We start from the raw sequence: 18,232 nt of genomic DNA, 5'->3' as shown, positions 1-18,232 counted from the left end.
CCAGAACAGCCTTTTTTGTTCTCTCTTCCTAAGAATAGACTGAGAAAGTCTTCTTTAGAAAACAATAATTAATTTCTAAGTCTCCTCATCAGACCAAGTGGCCATCTGGGACTTTTCCAGCCCTCAGAAGTCAGTAGCCTTTCTGTCTGCACCAATATAAGCCCCAGGCAGTCAGAGGGAGACATGATTTGTACAAACAAATTCACTCATTTCCTAACAGTGGGCAAAATTCAGGGCATGACCTCAACTCCTTCCTCCTGGACACAGCTGAGCTGAAGGCCCAGTATGTCAGATTCACCTCAGTGCGATTCCAGGGACCGGTCTGGAATCAATTTGACCCAGTGAGTCTCTTTGATTGCATCAGGCCTTTCAGAAGTTCTGAACAACAAGGACCTAAACAGCAGGCAGCAATCTGCACAAAAGCAACCTTTGCAGTTTTTAAGGAATTTAAAGGCCTGTGCCTTGCTTTCTTTTTTGGTTTCAAATGCTTTCCAACTGAACAAATGTTGCAGCGGGTTCGTGGGAGAAGAGGCCTTGAGGCACCCCTGACTTTGGCACCGTTATCCCAGAGACACTCCATACGTTTTTGGCACCTTGCAGCAGACAGACTGACAGCCACAGGATTGATGGGAAGGGAAAGAAGCTGTTTTGCAGTTAAAGGAGAACGTACTCAGATTTCTGAGGCCATTTGAAAGAGTGCCAGAGCGATACTGGCTTTCGGCATTCTTAAGCTCCTTTAAGATGATGCAGCAAGTGGTCTTTTCCACATGTGATGATGTATTTCAGGACAAGAGTTTCTCAGAGGTTTTCCAAGCCTGTGGGCTCCTGATCCTTTTTCAAATCACAGAGATGATAGCCTACCAGGGAGAATTGTGATTAGCTTAAACTCTCTGCAGCTGCGAGAGATGAATGTTAAAAATTCCACACACACACGCCCCCAAAAGAAAGAAATGAAAATCCACTTCTTCTGGATTGAATTTACCTACATGACACCGAGTCCTGACCAAGGGACCGCTTAAAAGAGCTGGAGCAGCATCAACACTATTTAGTTTCTTCCATCACATCAACCCGGGGAAGGCTCCCGGCTGCTCTGCCCAGCACAACTCCCTCAGCAGCGCTGCCGCGGTACAGCCCAGGGTATTAATGGAGCCCCGAGAGAGGCGTGGGGAGGGGAAATGGAACGATGAAATAAAAGCTTAAGTAGGAGGGAATTCAAACAGGGCTTGCAACTCATTACTTGGGAGTGCCAGGAGGATTGTAAAACACCTTGTAACTGAAAAGCTTTGCTTGGAGCTGCTAAGGACTGCAGCCCCCACTTCATCACGGGCTGACAAATTCTGAAGAGCCTTGGCAGTGGGGGACTGCCTGTGAGCCCTCAGCTTTCCGAGAGGACCCGAGGAGACAGCACTGCTTGGGTTTTACTCTCCCTAAATTGCTTCCTTGGGTTCCTACTCAAATACAGCAACACAACAGTGCTGGCCTCCATCATTTGTTTCGGAGCATCAGTGCTGGCCATTTGCCCACCCAGAGACATTTGACCTCCCGTCTGTCTCTGTGGGCAGAGGAGGCTGAAGCACACAGTGGCAGCCCAGTCAAGGACACGTCCAGTGGACTAATGACCAGGGCGATAGGCGAGCCCCGTGTTTTATGGGGCCCTCCTCAAACCCACTACCTAAAGCACACAGACACATCCTCCCTGCCTAACTTGACAAGGACAGGGAGTCCTTGCCCTGCCACTGCACCAACCCCACAGACAAGGGGGGAGGTAGCGTGGGGCCGCAGCTGCTTCCCCCAAAATCAGCCAGAACCGGCTGAAACCAGCCCAAACCGGCCACCCCCAAGGTTGGCTGTCCACTCCGTGCCAGAGCCTGCCTCCAGTGCCCCAAACACTGTTGGGGAGGTGCACCTTAAGGGATTGCTGCCCTCAGTAGACTTTCTTGAGCTGCGGTCTCCACTCCGGCCTTGCCCTCTCCAATTCCTTTAAGGATTGACTAGGACTCGCTCTTTTCCAGGCTTATTCCTTAGCCTTTTTGGTTTCTTCTACTAACAGTAAATCGCCTAGATGTACTTCTCAATTTGACTTTGAGTTCCCAGGGTCTCTAAGGTGAAGATGCTCAAACTAGATCGATGCCTTACCCTATGGCGACACCTACAGGCTGTCAATACACAATGTTTAGCTGCTCGCTTTCGGTGTTAAGGGCCCGTATGAGATTCCAAATGTCTCCCTTGATTACTACACTACTTAAACCTAGATAAATATATACTCCCAATCCTGACATAAAATTTATATAGCTAATCAATTGGCATGAGCTCTCAGTGTGCACTTGCAGTCCGCAAAGCCAATCAGATCCTGGGCTGCAGCAGGAGAAGTGTGGCCAGCAGGGCAAGGGAGGTGATCCTCCCCCTCTGCTCAGCTCTGGGGAGACCCCACCTGGAGCACTGCCTCCAGTTCTGGAGCCCCTATTACAAGAGGGATGTGGAGGTGCTGGAAGGTGTCCAGGGAAGGGCCACCAGGATGATCAGAGGGCTGGAGCACCTCTCCTGTGAGGACAGACTGAAGGAGTTGGGGCTGTTCAGTCTGCAGAAGAGAAGGCTCCCAGGTGACCTCATTGTGGCCTTCCAGTATCTGAAGGGGGCTACAAGTAGGCTGGGGAGGGACTTCTCAGGATCTCAGGGAGTGATAGGACTAGGGGGAATGGAATGAAGCTGGAGGTGGGGAGATTCAGGCTAGAGGTGAGGAGGAAGTTCTTCCCCATGAGAGTGGTGAAGCCCTGGAATGGGTTGTCCAGGGAGGTGGTTGAGGCCCTGTCCCTGGAGGTGTTTAAGGCCAGGTTGGATGAGGCTGTGGCCAGGCTGATCTAGTGTGGGGTGTCCCTGCCCATGGCAGGGGGGTTGGAACTAGATGATCCTTGTGGTGCCTTCCAACCCTGATTGATCCTATGATATTATGATATGGATGCCTAGAATACCATGCTTGCACGCTACACCATTCTGACGGGAGCACTACTCGCCACAGTGGAATAAAACTTTCCTCTCCACACTCGATGTCTATAATCACACAGGACCTCGCTCGATACAATGACCTCCTTCTTTCTTTTAACTAGTCCCCAAAAGCCTGTACTTTAAGTTGTGATAATTCAATGCGACTTACAGCTGATCTAAAGTCCTGTAAGGATTCAGTTGGAGCAGTCAATCTGACACAAATCGCTGTAACGTAAACGTCTCGATGACCAACGGTTCACAATACCAGCCTGCAGGCAATCTGCACAGTCCAGGCTGTACGTTTCTACACAAACTCTCACAGCAATTAGGGCAAAAAGCCATTACCCAAGGATCACATTCATGTCCCTGTTGGATACATTGACTCCTTTCCCAGAAATACTCAGGACCGCCGTGTTCATAACGCCGCAAGTAAAACTGAAACCCATCGGAGAATTGCAGCGTCGCCTGTTACCGCCGCTGAAATGTCAGCTGTAACTCTCCAGGAGCAGAGGCGACGAGGCACTCGGTGCCATGGTCTAGCCATGAGGTTTTGGGTGATAGGTTGGACTCGATGCTCTTTGAGGTCTCTTCCAACCTTGGTGATATGATACTGTGATACTGTGACTTGCCACTCCTTTATTGGACCCTTTACTCGTGAAGCATGAGTCCAACTTTTGTCAGCCATTCTGATGGCTGTCTCTGTAGTGAGTAAAACAGTATAAGGTCCTTCCCAGTGAGGGGATAATGATTCCTCTTTCCAGGTTTTTATCAGAACCTTATCTCAGTATCACAGTATCACAGTATCACTAAGGTTGGAAGAGACCTCGAGGATCATCAAGTCCAACCTGTAACCACAGACCTCATGACTAGACCATGGCACCAAGTGCCACATCCAATCCCCTGTTGAACGCCTCCAGGGATGGGGACTCCACCACCTCCCTGGGCAGCACATTCCAATGCCTAACAACTTGCTCGGTGAAGAACTTTCTCCTCACCTCGAGTCTAAACCTCCCCTGGTGCAGCTTGAGACTGTGTCCTCTTGTTCTGGTGCTGCTTGCCTGGGAGAAGAGACCAACCCCCTCCTGGCTACAACCTCCCTTCAAGTAGTTGTAGAGGGCAATGAGGTCTCCCCTGAGCCTCCTCTTCTCCAGGCTAAGCAACCCCAGCTCCCTCAGCCTCTCCTCATAGGGCTGTGCTCAAGGCCTCTCCCCAGCCTTGTTGCCCTTCTCTGGACACATTCAAGTGTTTCGATGTCCTTCTTAAACTGAGGGGCCCAGAACTGGACACAGGTTGTACAATCTCCAGGTTGTGGATTTTGTGGATTGGAAATCCTAATGCTACATTTGGGGCTAAATACCCCTTTTTCATTAAGTTCTTTTAATTGTTTTCCAATTCATCACACTTCACAAAGGGTAACCTTTCCTTTTCGTCCCTAGCCGCGGCGCAGCGGCCCGACCTGACCCAGGTTGGCGCGGAGGCAACTTGAGTAGTGAGCCCTAATAAGGTAGGAGTAGAAGAGGCAGCATGCGTAGTCGTGGCCGAGTGGTTAAGGCGATGGACTAGAAATCCATTGGGGTCTCCCCGCGCAGGTTCGAATCCTGCCGACTACGGCCACAGCTCGGTAGCTTGGCGGTCTCTTTTACCCTTCGGGTTTTTTGTCCCCTCCATTTTTTTTTCCCTCCATTAGTTGTTGTTCACTCCCGCCTGCCCGGAGCGCCAGGCGGGTCCAGACCGGGCAGGACTGGGGGCCCGGCCTTGTACGAGCTCCACAGGCGGCCCGCACACCCCTCAGGGCGCGGAGACTCCGCCCCTGCCGGCGTGGGCGGTGCGAGGCCGCCCTGGCAACGGCTGGCGGCGGCAAGATGGCGGACGACCTGGACCGGCTGCTGGACGAAGTGGAGAGACGGCTCTGCCGCCTGCCGGCACAGGGGGCGGCGGGCGGCCGCCGGGACGGCGACGGCGAGGAGGAGGGCTCGAAGGAGGGCAGGTGAGCCGTGCTGCGCTCCGCCCTGCCCAGCGGGCAGCCGCTGGGGTGGCGGGCAGCCCGTCCCGTCCCGTCCCGTCCCGCCCCATGGGCGGTGCGGGCTGGCGGCCGGCGGGACGCCTCGGGAGCCGAGAATAGCCAGGGTCGGGATCGGCAGCCGCGGCTCGGCGCGGTGCGGCGGTCAGCGAGTGCCCGCCGTTCTACTTACCTGTAAACACACGAGTCGTGCGGCAGCCAGCTGAGCTGCTCTAGGCGGCCTCTGTCCCCCGGGAGTATCCCAGCCTGGGATTAAACATGGCGCTGAGAGCCGCGCTGATCTGCTTGCGAGCTGGCCGCGGCTCCGTAGCTGGCCTCGTGGTGCGTAGAAAATACAACACCTGCGGTTTCAGGCGGGAAGAACTTCAGCGAGGCTGTTACCAAACCCTTTATTCTGGCGCCACTTCAGTCATTTGTGTATTCTCAGCCTTTTTGCACTGCCCGTATCCCCTACAGTAGCACAGCATTCGTGTTCTGCACTTTGCTGTGGCCACCTCAGGTGTCACCCCTAATGGGCCTGGATAGCAGGGTTTGGCTGTCACTGCTGCCTACTGCCAAGCGGTCTGCCACACTGCTGCCTGCTCTCAGGCTTCCAGCCTGCTCCTCAAAGGTGTCTGCCTGCCCTCAGGTTTCCATCCTGACCCTCACAGGCATTGTTGCCTGCCCTCAGGTTTCCATCCTGCTCCTCACAGACACTGTTGCCTGCCCTCAGGTTTCCAGCCTGCTCCTCACAGACATTGTTGCCTGCCCTCAGGTTTCCAGCCTGCTCCTCACAGACACTGTTGCCTGCCCTCAGGTTTCCATCCTGCTCCTCAAAGGTGTCTGCCTGCCCTCAGGTTTCCATCCTGACCCTCACAGACACTGTTGCCTGCCCTCAGGTTTCCATCCTGCTCCTCACAGACACTGTTGCCTGCCCTCAGGTTTCCATCCTGCTCCTCACAGACATTGTTGCCTGCCCTCAGGTTTCCATCCTGCTCCTCACAGACACTGTTGCCTGCCCTCAGGTTTCCATCCTGCTCCTCAAAGGTGTCTGCCTGCCCTCAGGTTTCCATCCTGCTCCTCACAGGCATTGTTGCCTGCCCTCAGGTTTCCATCCTGGCCCTCAGTGGTGCCTCAGACTCTGGTTGGCTGGTCTGTGGACCAGAGAGGCTTGGCTAGCTGTCTCCACATGTGGGCTGGTGGCTGCTTAATGAACAGGCATTTTGGAGTCCCAGGCAAGGATATCAAAGAGCCATATGACTAATGCAAGCCCAGCAAAGCCAGTACCCTTAGCCACATAACTGAACTTCCCTCTTGTTTGCATAGTGGTTAGATCAGCAGCTCAATGTAGTCATCTGATTACAGTTTAGGTTTTTTGTTCAAATCACAGAGTTTTCCTAGTTCTCAGGAGTAGATTTGTTCTTGATTCATTGGTGCAGCAGCACTACAGGCCTCCCTTTCCTGGACAAAGAGCTGGCAAACATCAGATCTGAGTGAGACGGTTTCTCAAAGTGCAGGTGATCTCTCTGGGTGCATACAGCTTGGCAGGAATGCCTCCAGAAGCTCTACAGTTGTTTAGGATGAGGAGACAACCCCCTTGGACCTATTCATGTTCCTGCTGCTGAGGATTAATGTGTAAAAGCAGGGGGTGCCAGTTCATTGCTCAGCAAGCACACCATGGGTTACATTGGGATAGTTTAATTCTGGGTTGGAAGTGACTGGAAATAAATGAAGCAAGCAAAAGAAAGATCTGGGACTGAAAGGCATCATCCTGCAGTACACCTGTGGCCTACCTGAGATACTCCAGAATGTTAGAGAGGAAAAAAAAACCCTAATTTTATGCTTTTACTTCCAGTTCTTAGAACTGCTGTGGTCAGGCTATAAACTGAAGGCTGATTTGTTTGATTTTCAGATCAGCTAAACTGTTAAGGAGTGCTGGCAGCAGTGAAGAAGATCTGGATGACATTATTGATGAAATCTGTAATGACAGCAGCCTTATCAAAACACCCCTGGTGAGTAGGAGTCTGGAGAAATGCAGAAGAGATGTTTTAGTGGTGGAATGAAAAGCACCATAAACTGTAACTGGTTTAAAGGAGTGGGGGTGGGGAATGGACTAACAGAAGCTGTAGGATAAACTTGGGAAATAAAACAGAAAGGAAAATGCAACTGTCCTGTAGTGAGGACCAGGAGAGAGGTAAAGAGGTAGGTTTCAGTTTGTGCCCATTGCCTCTGCTCCTGGCAGTGGGCCCCACCAAGAAAACTAGAGAGCAGCTCTGTAGAGAAGGACCTGGGAGCCCTGGTGGATAGCAAGTTCTGCATGGGACAGCAATGTGCCCTGGGGACCAAGAAGGCCAATGGGATCCTGGGCTGCATTCAGAGGAGTGTGTCCAGCAGAGCCAGGGAGGTTCTCCTCCCCCTCTACTCTGCCCTGGGGAGACCTCACCTGGAATATTGCATCCAGCTCTGGGCTCCCCAGTTCAAGAGGGACAGGGATCTGCTGGAGAGAGTCTAAGGGAGGGCTACAAGGATGCTGAAGGGACTGCAGCACTGCCTGGTGAGGAGAGGCTGAGAGCCCTGGGGCTGTTTAGTCTGGAGAGGAGAAGACTGAGAGGGGATCTGATCAATGTCTATCAATATCTGAGGGCTGGGGGTCAAGAGGGAGGGGACAGGCTCTGCTCAGTTGCACCCTGGAATAGGACAAGGGGAAATTGATATAAACTCCAGCACAGGAGGTTCCACCTCAACATGAGGAGGAACTTCTTCACTGTGAGGTTCCCAGAGCACTGGAGCAGGCTGCCCAGAGAGGTTGTGGGGTTTCGTTCCCTGGAGACTTTCAAGCATCATCTGGATGCATTCCTGTGTGACCTGTGCTGGATTCTCTGGTCCTGTTCTGGCAGTGGGGGTGGACTCAAAGGTCTCCAGAGGTCCCTTCCAACCCCTAACACCCTGGGATCCTGTGACTGACTACATTGTCTTTGCTCTTCACCATCATGTAGTTTCATACACTGGTAAGATTCTTCCAAGCCTTGTCTTCTCCAGGCTCACAATTCCATTTTATATCCCTAGGACTTCCACTTGGGATCTGGAAGCCTAGGATTCAAATAAACTGTTTCATGTGCAGCAAATAAGGAACTTTGCAAAGGCATTTTCTCTTTTTGGCTAATGTGAGGCCTTGGTGTGTTTTCAGTAAAAGAAAAGCTCCCAGGCATGGAGGGAGAAGCTTCCTACATTGGATCTGGGTTTAACAGTGACATTATTAAGAAGAAGGCATGAAATACAAAGTCCTGAGTGTAAAGTCCCAGTGATCATGTGGTGTTGAATTCCTCCAGGCAGAGCTGGGAGTGAAGAAGCCTTGCTCTTCATTTTAACTTTTACTGCAGCAGCTCAAAGAACCTCACAAACACCTGAGTAAGAAAATGCCCAAACTCTTCATCCCTTTTCTCTGTGACTCAGATTTTCTGCCTCCTGCTTGTTAAGTAAACCACAATGTTGTTACCTTGCTCTAATGCTGCTATTTTTTCCCTCTCTGATTGCTTTTAAAATAGAAATTGAAGTCTAACTCTGCAAGTCTCACAGCTGAAGGCTCTGGTGCTGTTGTACAGGCTCCCAGGAAAAGGTAAATGAAGAATGTTTGTGCTGGTTGAATCTGGTGTGATTACAGCTTGTTGTCAGGCTGCTAATATTGCTGCTGTTTAATCTGTTGACACCAAGAAACTGAGTATTTAGAGAAGCATTCTTTTTAAATGGGCTTCTGTTTGGGTTTTATCACAGTATCATTCAGGGTGGGAAGGGACCACAAGGATCATCTAGTTCCAACCCCCCTGCCATGGGCAGGGACACCCCACACTAGATCAGCCTGGCCACAGCCTCAGCCAGCCTGGCCTTAAACACCTCCAGGGACAGGGCCCCAGCCACCTCCCTGGACAACCCATTCCAGGGCTTCAGCACTCTCATGGGGAAGAACTTCCTCCTCACCTCCAGCTTCATTCCATTCCCCCTAGTCCTATCACTCCCTGAGATCCTGAGCAGTCGTTCCCCAGCCTTCCTGTAGGCCCCTTCAGATACTGGAAGGCTGTGGAGTGCTGTGTCCAGTTCCAGGGCCCCCAAAATGGACCTGATGGAGCAGGTACTGAGGAGAGCCACCAAGATGCTCAGAGGGCTGGAGCACCTCTGCTGTGAAGACAGGCTGAGAGAATTGGGGCTGTTCAGCCTGGAGAAGAGAAAGCTCCAGGGAGACCTTAGAGCTGCATTTCAATATCTGAAGGGGACCTACAGGCAGGCTGGGGAGGGACTGTTCAGAAGAGCTTGGAGTGATAGGATGAGAGGCAATGGTTTGAAACTGGAGCAGAACTGATTTAGGTTGGCCATCAGGAGGAAGTTCTGCACAGTGAGAGTGGTGAGACACTGGAACAGGCTGCCCAGGGATGTGGTTGAGGCCCTGACCCTGGAGACTTTCCAGCTCAGACTGGATGTGGCCCTGTGCAGCCTGCTGTAGTTGGAGGTGTCCCTGCTGAGTGCAGGGGGGTTGGACAAGATGTCCTTTGAGGCTCCCTTCCAACCCAGTGCAATCTGTGAATCCATATAAAGGAAATAAAAGATAACCAGATAATTTTGAAGGACTGTGATGTGATTTTGTGTGCTCAAAATGATTTGTTATCAAACTAATCATCAAGTTATTAAACAACAGCTTCCTTTGACTTAAGGACCTTTATCAACTGCTGCCCTATGTGGTCCCAGGTATATTTGGTATAGAGGGTTGTCATCATAGAGTTTTGCTTTTAGCAGCTTGGTAATGAAATTATAAACTTAGTTTGTAAGCATCTGGATGGAGGTGGGGAGATTCAGACTAGATGTGAGGAGGAAGTTCTTGCCCATGAGAGTGGTGAAGCCCTGGAATGGGTTGTCCAGGGAGGTGGTTGAGGCCCTGTCCCTGGAGGTGTTTAAGGCCAGGCTGGATGAGGCTCTGGCCAGGCTGATCTAGTGTGGGGTGTCCCTGCCCATGGCAGGGGGGTTGGAACTAGATGATCCTTGTGGTCCCTTCCAACCCTGACTGATACTATGATACTATGCTGTGCCTTTGTTTAACCACCACCATGTCAGAAGCTCCATGCTGTTAACCTGGGAGGAGCACTACACAGCTGGCTGTGGTCTTAACGTTTTTGCATGCAATCCATACAGATGCTGTCCAGTGTACCTGGGTGGAAGTGCTTCACCATCTGGCATAGGAACAAACATTTCCAGAAGGTAAGAAGTGTGGCCAAAAGTTGTTGTGCTTTGCTCTAGCATTACTAGCATTCCCAGGCAACCAGCACCAGAACAAGAGGACACAGTCTCAAGCTGTGCCAGGGGAGGTTTAGGCTGGAGGGGAGGAGAAAGTTCATGGAGAGAGTTGTTCGCCATTGGAATGTGCTGCCCAGGGAGGTGGTGGAGTCCCCATCCCTGGAGGTGTTCAAAAGGGGACTGGATGTGGCACTTGGTGCCATGGTCTAGTCATGAGGTCTGTGTTGATAGGTTGGACTCGATGATCCTCGAGGTCTCTTCCAACCTTAGTGATACTGTGATACTGTGATACTTTATTCACAGCTGTGTTGCTGCCCCAACGGGGACAGGAGGACACAACAGCCTTGTTTTAATCTAACCATGTGGCTGCCTGTAACTGCAGTGGAAGACAGTTGGTCCCTTCCAGTCCTCTGGTGTTGACCACTAGGTCTTTTGTTTGTTTGAGGAGTTGGTGTATCAAAGATTCACAGTATAGGTTGGGTTGGAGGGGACCTTCAAGATACATGGTTTCAACACTCAACTCATGTGAGCTCACAGGGAAAGTTTTCCCTTCTCTTCTCATGGCACCTCCTCTGCTCCAGCTTGCCCCCAGTGCCCCTTGTGCTGTCCTTGGACATCCCTAAGCAGAGCCTGGCTCTGTCCTCCTGACACTGCCCTGCACATCTTTATCACCAGCAATGAGGGCACCCCTCAGGCTCCCCTGCTCCAAGCCCCAGCCCCCTCAGCCTGTCCTCACAGGGAGATGTTCCACTGCCTGTAGCAGCTTTGTGGCTTTGTGCTGGACTCTTTAAAGCAGTTCCCTGAGGGTCCTCTTGACCTGAGGGGGCCAGAACTGGACACAATATTCCAGATGTGGCCTCACCAGGGTGTAGTAGATGGGGAGGAGAACCTCTCTCAACCTACTAACCACAGCCCAGTGAGGAGGCCCAAAGAGAATCTATCAAGAGAGTCTCAGTTTCTTTTGTGAGTTCAGTGAGGTTAAGAACCTGCAAAAATAACCCATGGGCCTGTAGCTAAGACACAAACCAGTATGGCTGTGCCAGAGGTGTGAAGAAAGTAAGATTTTAACCTTGCTTCTAGTATTTCTGAGTGAGCAGTGGACTTGAGGAGACTTACCATCCTGTGGAGCTCCTCTGCTTCTCAGACTGCAATAAGCTTTTGGAGCTTTTTGTTCCTTTTTTGCCCAGAGCTTGTGACCAGCTACGTTGCACTGCTTGCGACTTCCGAGTGTCGCTCTTCGATGACTACATCTGGGATCAGTCCTGTGATTATCTTTTCTTCAGGTATGTCTGAGCTGGGTCTAGTATCACTGCTGTGTTGCTGTGCTTTGGGGCTTGATAGCACCAGGAAAGATGCAAAGTCCTGAGCACTCCTCCCATGTTATCTCATGCAGCCTGTTCAGTGAGCAGGTGACACAGTCTCCAGGGAGAGGGGTGCAGCATCACCCATAATCTTGTTTTCATGCTTTTCCATTTCCTCCCTCATCACTCTCCTTCTCTGCTTTTAACAAACTTCATGGATTCCAAGGTAAATTTACTGCTGAAAAAGGCAGACAATCTGTGTGAGGGGTTGGCCTCTGGTGTTCCATTGCAGGATGCCTACAAAATGAATGTGTTGGTTTGTGCCTGTGCTTCTCACCATACCTTCAGTCACAAGTGTTATGCTTCAGTATCAAGTGTTATGCTCTCATCTTCAGTGAGAATCAAACAGTTTGAGTTCTTAACAGACTCCTTTTTACAGCAAGGTTTGATTAGATGGAGGAGTGGGATTCATAGATTCATAGAATGGTTTGGGTTGGAAGGGAGTGCCACAGATTGTCCAGTCCAACCCCCCTGCAGTCAGCAGGGACAGCCACAACCAAATCAGGTTTCTCAGAGCCTTGTCAAGCCTGACCTTGAATATCTCCAGGGAAGGGCCTCAACCACCTCCCTGGGCAACCTGTTGCAGTGTTCTACCACCCTCATGGTGCAGAACCTGTTCCTAACATCCAATCTAAATCTGCTCTTCTCTCGTTTCAAACCATTGCCCCTTGTCCTATCCCTGCAGGCCTTTGCAAACAGTCCCTCTGCAGCCTTTTTGTAGCCCCCTTCAGGTACTGGAAGGCTTCTGTTAGGTCTCCCTGGAGTCTTCTCCAGGCTGAACACTCCCAGCTCCCTCAGCCTGTCCTTGTAGCAGAAGTGCTCCAAGCCCCTGATCATATTTGTGGCTCTCCTGTGGACCTGCTCTAGCAGCTCCATGTCACTCCTGTGTTGAGGCCTTCAGAGCTAGATGCAGTACATCCAGTTCCAACCCCCCTGCCATGGGCAGGGACACCTCCCACCAGCCCAGGCTGCTCAAGGCCTCATCCAGCCTGGCCTTGAACGCTTCCAGGGAGGGGACATCCACAACCTCCCTGGGCAACCTGTGCCAGTGTCCTACCACCCTCACTGGAAAGAATTTCTTCCTGATCTCCAGGCCAAATCTGCCCTCTTTAATGAATTTCTTTCTTTAAGAAATGAGGAGTTCTTATTTCTAGTTTCCCTCAAGCTGTGTCTAATGCCAAGGCCTAGTCAATGGCTCTTCTTTAACCAAAGTCTCTGTATGTGCCTGATAGGTGATGGAGGCACTGGGGGGGGGGGGGGTGGGGTGTGGATGGAGTGTGGGGGGGGGGGTGTTCAGAGGGACTGTTTGGCCACCAGGAGGTGTGACACCAAGGGCAGAGCAGTCACAGATCATTTCCTTCACCACTGTTTTTCTACTGGTGAGGATTTTCCTGTCTTTACCTTGCAGTTTGAAACTTGGTATTTCTTTTTGAATGCAAATCTTATATATTTTCCATCATTTTTAAGCATGATTAAACCCAGAGTGTTTCACTAAGGCTCCTGAGATGAGTTTGGTAGCTGGAAAGGTTAAAGAAAAACCTGATTCTTTTATCTACTCTCAATTATTCTGCTTCTGAGATCTTGAAGTCAGTCATTCCTTTTCTCTTTTCAGATCCTTAGTGATCAAAATCTGCAATGTTGAGCAAGATACTTAGCTATTTAGTTTGGCTAACCTGAATTTTAAGGCCCAATCCTGAAGAGTAAACATTTGTTTTCCACAACTAGGTGCCTCCTGACCTCCTTTGCAAAAGTTCTTCCCCTTGCTGTTTGTTTTGGGGTTTCTTTATTTAGCTGGGCTGGAAATGTTGTGTTTGAGCAACTCAGTGGCCAGTAATCGATTGGCAGGAGGAGGTCATGAGAGCAGGGAGAGTTAAAATGCTACCTTTCCACTTTCTTGGAAGCAGTGTGGGTTTGGAATAGCCATGCTGAGCTTTCATTTGGTGTGGTTGATGATGCTTGCACAGGAGCTGTTTGTGGTGTGCTGGACATTGCCCCCTCTCAGGGCCATTTCATTTCAGTCGCTTTAACAACCACCCTTACAGTCTTTATCAATCTGTTTTTCCAGTGAGGGTGGTGAGACACTGGCACAGGTTGCCCAGGGAGTTTGTGGATGCTCCAAAGTCCCTTCCAACCCAAACCATGCTATGAATCTGTGAGTAACCATCCTGAGTTCCTGATGAAAGGTTTAACTCTGTTGTACTCATTCTGCACAGGGACTTTTACAGTAAGTTTGAGAACTTCATTACACTTTTGGATAACTTCTTAACACAAGAATTGACTCTGCCTGGCTTCCTCCCCAGCTCCCTCTCTGGAGGCTGACACAGAGTGTCTAAATGAGACAGGACATTGCTTACAAAAGCATCATCTCCAGCTGAGCTGAGAATACAGCAGCAACACACTGAGGCTGCTCTCAGGGAAGGATTGGGTTCAAAGCAGAAATTCAACCACATCCCTAAAGGCATTCATCACAGCCAGCAGTGCTCTGGTAGTCAGCAATGTTCTTGAGAGCTTTCCTGAATCGAAATGGCCTTGCAAATCCTTTTCTGTTTACAAGAAAAAGCATGATCCTAAACTGAATTCATTTGATTGACAGGAACAACATGCCTGAGCTCAGTAAACTCAGAGCCAAGATGATAAAGAAGAAAGGAGCAAGAGCTTATGCTTGTCAGTGCAGCTGGAGATCCATTGATGAACTGACTGACCTCCAAACAGAGCAGCAGCTGCGGTGGGTGTGTGGCAAACATGCAGAGTGAAGTCCTCTTCTCTGTCCTACCTGCTTGTGTGGAAAACAGGTCATAAACTCCATCTGCCCCCTGGGAACAGATGGGAACCTGAATGCTTAGATCTAGAAATAGATTCTAACACCCAAGCCTCAACCTGAAGGCTTTTCATACCATCTAACTGCCTTGCAAGCAATGTGGGGAGTTGAGTTCTCAGAAGCAGCAATGAATTTGGAGGCTTTCTGGAAGCTAAATGAAGTTAAAGCTGACATTCAATAGTGTTAAAGAGAAGATGAGGAGATCAACAGATACAGGCATGGGGTAAAGCACCCTGAGACACTTCCTTACAGCTAGTGGAGCCTCATTTCCTGTGTCAACAGAATCTGGGACTCTGGCACGGGACCTGGCTCATGACCTGGCTCGTAGGCATGGAAATTAACACTGCTGATCTGCTTTGCTCATAGCTATTCAAGAGCAAGTGGTTATAGATCTCTTAAAATCTCCTCAAAGGCTTGAGCACACCCCAAACCTTTACTTTCTTTTGCCCACCAGCAGCCACTAACTGCAGGTGCTGGAAATGTCTTTCCAGTTCCTACTGCTTTCTTCAGAGCACTTTCTGCTGACTAAAGACTTTCAGCACAGCTAATTTTTTGGACTTCCCTTCAGCCTTCACTGCAAGAGGTGCACAAGTTATGGTGCAGTCATGAAACACTACACAATTGTAAAGAGATTCTGAAGGGTATGTGATGACTAGCAAGCTTTTGAAGGGCACAAAGGCTCCAGATTTGAAGAGTGGGGAAATAAATATCCCCACTGGCATTCAGACTTGGAGGCTTTTCTGTTTCACTAAGCTTTCACTTCATCTTCACTTCAAAACACTACATATTCAGAAAGTGCAACTGTCCTGTTTCAACACACTCCCTTCCCCCAGTCACATTGTAAAACTCCTTCCAGTATCCTGTTACTTGGTGAATTGTCTTGATCACTCTTAAAGTGTCACTGCAGTTCCTGAGCTCTTTCTTCTCGTGTATAAAGAACACAGGAGATGGCTTTGGGCAGGCAGAGAGGAAGGAAAGGATTACCTGGTAATTACTACATTGGAAAGTGTCTCAGAATGGGAATTCATAGTATCATAGCATCAGTCAGGGTTGGAAGGGACCACCCCACACTAGATCAGCCTGGCCACAGCCTCAGCCAGCCTGGCCTTAAACACCTCCAGGGACAGGGCCTCGACCACCTCCCTGGACAACCCATTCCAGGGCTTCACCACTCTCATGGGCAAGAACTTCCTCCTCACCTCCAGCCTGAATCTCCCCACCTCCAGCTTCATTCCATTCCCCCTAGTCCTATCCCTACCTGAGATCCTGAGCAGTCCCTCCCCAGCCTTCCTGTAGCCCCCTCCAGATACTGGAAGGCCACAATGAGGTCACCTGGGAGCCTTCTCTTCTCCAGACTGAACAGCCCCAACTCCTTCAGTCTGTCCTCATAGGAGAGGTGCTTCTTCTCTGGACACCTTCCAGCACCTCCAGATCCCTCTTGTCATAGGGGCTCCAGAACTGGAGGCAGTACTCCAGGTGGGGTCTCCCCAGAGCTGAGCAGAGGGGGAGAATCACCTCCCTTGCCCTGCTGGCCACACTTCTCCTGATGCAGCCCAGGATCTGATTGGCTTTCTGGGCTGCAAGTGCACAGAGAGCTCCTGGTGAGCTTCTCCTCCCCCAGCACCCCCAAGTCTCTCTCCTCAGGGCTGCTTTCCAGCCAGTCCCTGCCCAGCCTGGATTTGTGCCTGGGATTGCCTCCACCCAGCTGCAGGACCCTGCCCTTGGTCTTGTTGAACCTGCTGAGGTTGGCTTGTGCCCACCTCTCCAGCCTGTCCAGGTCCCTCTGGATGGCCTCCCTTCCCTCCAGCCTGTCTGCTGCACCACACAGCTTGGTGTCATCAGCAAACTTGCTGAGGGTGCACTCAATGCCACTGTCCATGGCACCCACAAAGATGTTGAACAAGCCTGGTCCCAGGACTGATCCCTGAGGGACTCCGCTTGTCCCTGGCCTCCACTGGGACATGGAGCCATGGACAGCCACTCTTTGGGTGCAGCCATCAAGCCAGTTCTGTATCCATCTGGTGGTCCACGTGTCACCAGCTTGGAGACCAGGCTGTGGTCAGTATTTTTGTTATCTGGTACTGCACAGATAAATTCATAGGCTCATAGAATGGCTCAGGTTGGAAAGGACTTCAGAGATCATCTCCTCCAACCTCCCTGCTGTGGGCAGGGACACCTCCCAACTAGACTCAGCTGCTCAAAGCCTCATCTAGACTGGGCCCAGGGTGCAGGTACCTCCCTGGGCAGCCTACTCTAGGGTCTCACCACCCTTGTACTGAAGCTCCTAAGTTCTTCCTAAGCTCCAGTCTCACCCTGCTCTCCCTCAGCTTCAAACCATTCCCCCTTGTCCTGTCTCTACACACCCCTATGAAAAGCCCCTCTGCAGCCTTCCTGGAGGCTCCCTTCAGCTACTGGAAGGCAGCTCTAAGGGCCCCCAGAGTCTTCTCCAGGTTGAACACCCCCAGCTCCCTCAGCCTATCTCCATAGCAGAGGTGCTCCAGCCCTTGGATCATCCTTGTGGCCCTGCTCTGGACCTGCTCAGACAGCTCCATGTCTCTCGTGTTGGAAGTCCCAGAGCTGGACACAGTACTGCAGAGCAGAGTGGCAGAAGCACCTCTCCTGACCTGCTGGCCACACTTCTTTTGATGTAGCTCAGGTTGCCATTGTCCTTCTGGGCTGCAAGTGCCCATTCAGAGGTGAGGTGGGTTTGGAGAGGCACTGCTTGGCATGATGGCATAGCCATAGCTAGGGTCATGGATTGTTGTCAATGCACTCAGTCTTTCAGGCTGAAGTTTCTATTGCTAGAGTGTAAGACTGCAGGTTCAAGAGGCAGAGGGACCCAGAGACCAGTTGATGACTGCTCCATCAGCTGCTGGAAGGGGTGTGCTTGCCTTTCTGTCCTCATGAAGAGACAGCCCCTGTGTGGACAGTAAGCACCAAGTGTTGCTGTGTTCTCTTCAGTGAGAGCTTCCAGTGCTAACGGTGAGAGAGGAACCCAGCTTCAAACCATTCCCCCTTGTCCTATCTCTGGACACCCTTATGAAAAGTCCCTCTGCAGCCTTCCTGGAGGCTCCCTTCAGCTATTGGAAGGCATCTCTAAGGGCCCCCAGAGTCTTCTCCAGGCTGAACAGCCCCAGCTCCCTCAGCCTATCTCCATAGCAGAGGTGCTCCAGCCCCTGGATCATCCTTGTGGCCCTGCTCAGACAGCTCCATGTCTCTCCTGTGTTGGAAATCCCAGAGCTGGACATAAATGCCATGCTACTGCATGCTCTGAAGAAGAAGAAACCTAGTCTTCAGTCTTCTTGAAGAATGGCTTTTCAGAAGTGCTGAGTTGCCTTGGCTTGCCTGTTCCAAGGCCACATGGAAGTGATGACCAAGTAGCTCCACAGGATGCTCTTCTGGCCTGGGTTTGCGCCCGAGTTTGTGCCGCGCTGTAGGGAACAGGCTGGGCTTGCACCTCCTGAGCAGGAAAGGGGGGGAAAGCCTAACACCTTCCTCAGTTCATGAGACTTCTGTCACTTGGAAAGGGAGCATGTCTCCTGAAACCTGCTTTAAACCCCCAGAAAGAGTCACCTCCTCTGGCACAGTTTGCAGCGCAGCAATCCGTGCAGAAAGCAGAGCCCAGGACATCCGGCACGGCGACTCTCATGGCAAGGAGGCAGGCTGCAGCGCTGGGAAAGGGGGGGCGAGGAAGCAACTGAGACAAAAGCACTCAGAGTGTGGGAGAAGGAAAAAGGATTAACACCAGGATCTGCTGACAACACCAGTCAGCATTTCTCCTAGCTCACCTCA

General features: G+C 51.1%; 1 protein-coding gene and 1 non-coding gene across 3 annotated transcripts; both read left to right on the top strand.

Annotated features, from left to right (window-relative positions):
- Positions 1-4,510: 4,510 nt before the first annotated feature.
- Positions 4,511-4,592, top strand: TRNAS-AGA (transfer RNA serine (anticodon AGA)). Its single transcript has one exon. It is a non-coding gene; the product is annotated as a tRNA-Ser (tRNA).
- Positions 4,593-4,833: 241 nt separating this feature from the next.
- On the top strand, positions 4,834-16,063 carry CFAP418 (cilia and flagella associated protein 418). 2 transcript variants are annotated; one of them, XM_068164294.1, is made up of 7 exons: positions 4,834-4,969; positions 6,894-6,993; positions 8,527-8,597; positions 10,160-10,225; positions 11,449-11,544; positions 13,688-13,774; positions 14,216-16,063. In XM_068164294.1, exons 1-7 carry the CDS (start codon positions 4,845-4,847, stop codon positions 14,373-14,375), a joined length of 705 nt encoding a protein of 234 aa, XP_068020395.1. In that variant the 5' UTR covers positions 4,834-4,844; the 3' UTR covers positions 14,376-16,063. The 2 variants fall into 2 exon arrangements, with proteins under 2 accessions (XP_068020395.1, XP_068020396.1); XM_068164295.1 differs by lacking the exon at positions 13,688-13,774.
- Positions 16,064-18,232: the final 2,169 nt, after the last annotated feature.

This window comes from Melanerpes formicivorus, unplaced genomic scaffold, assembly GCF_026170545.1.
Source record: "Melanerpes formicivorus ecotype bairdi unplaced genomic scaffold, bMelFor1.0.p_v2 SCAF_79, whole genome shotgun sequence".
Lineage (NCBI taxonomy): Eukaryota > Metazoa > Chordata > Aves > Piciformes > Picidae > Melanerpes > Melanerpes formicivorus.
The sequence above is the reverse complement of the archived record's forward strand: the minus strand, read 5'-3'. Positions and strand labels throughout refer to the sequence as shown.

Coding starts and splice junctions, on each gene's coding strand:
- CFAP418 (XM_068164294.1), top strand. CDS start 4,845: ATGGCGGACGACCTGGACCGGCTGCTGGACGAAGTGGAGAGACGGCTC. Junction 4,970..6,893: donor GAGGGCTCGAAGGAGGGCAG/GTGAGCCGTGCT, acceptor TTTGATTTTCAG/ATCAGCTAAACTGTTAAGGA. Junction 10,226..11,448: donor GGAACAAACATTTCCAGAAG/GTAAGAAGTGTG, acceptor TTTTTTGCCCAG/AGCTTGTGACCAGCTACGTT.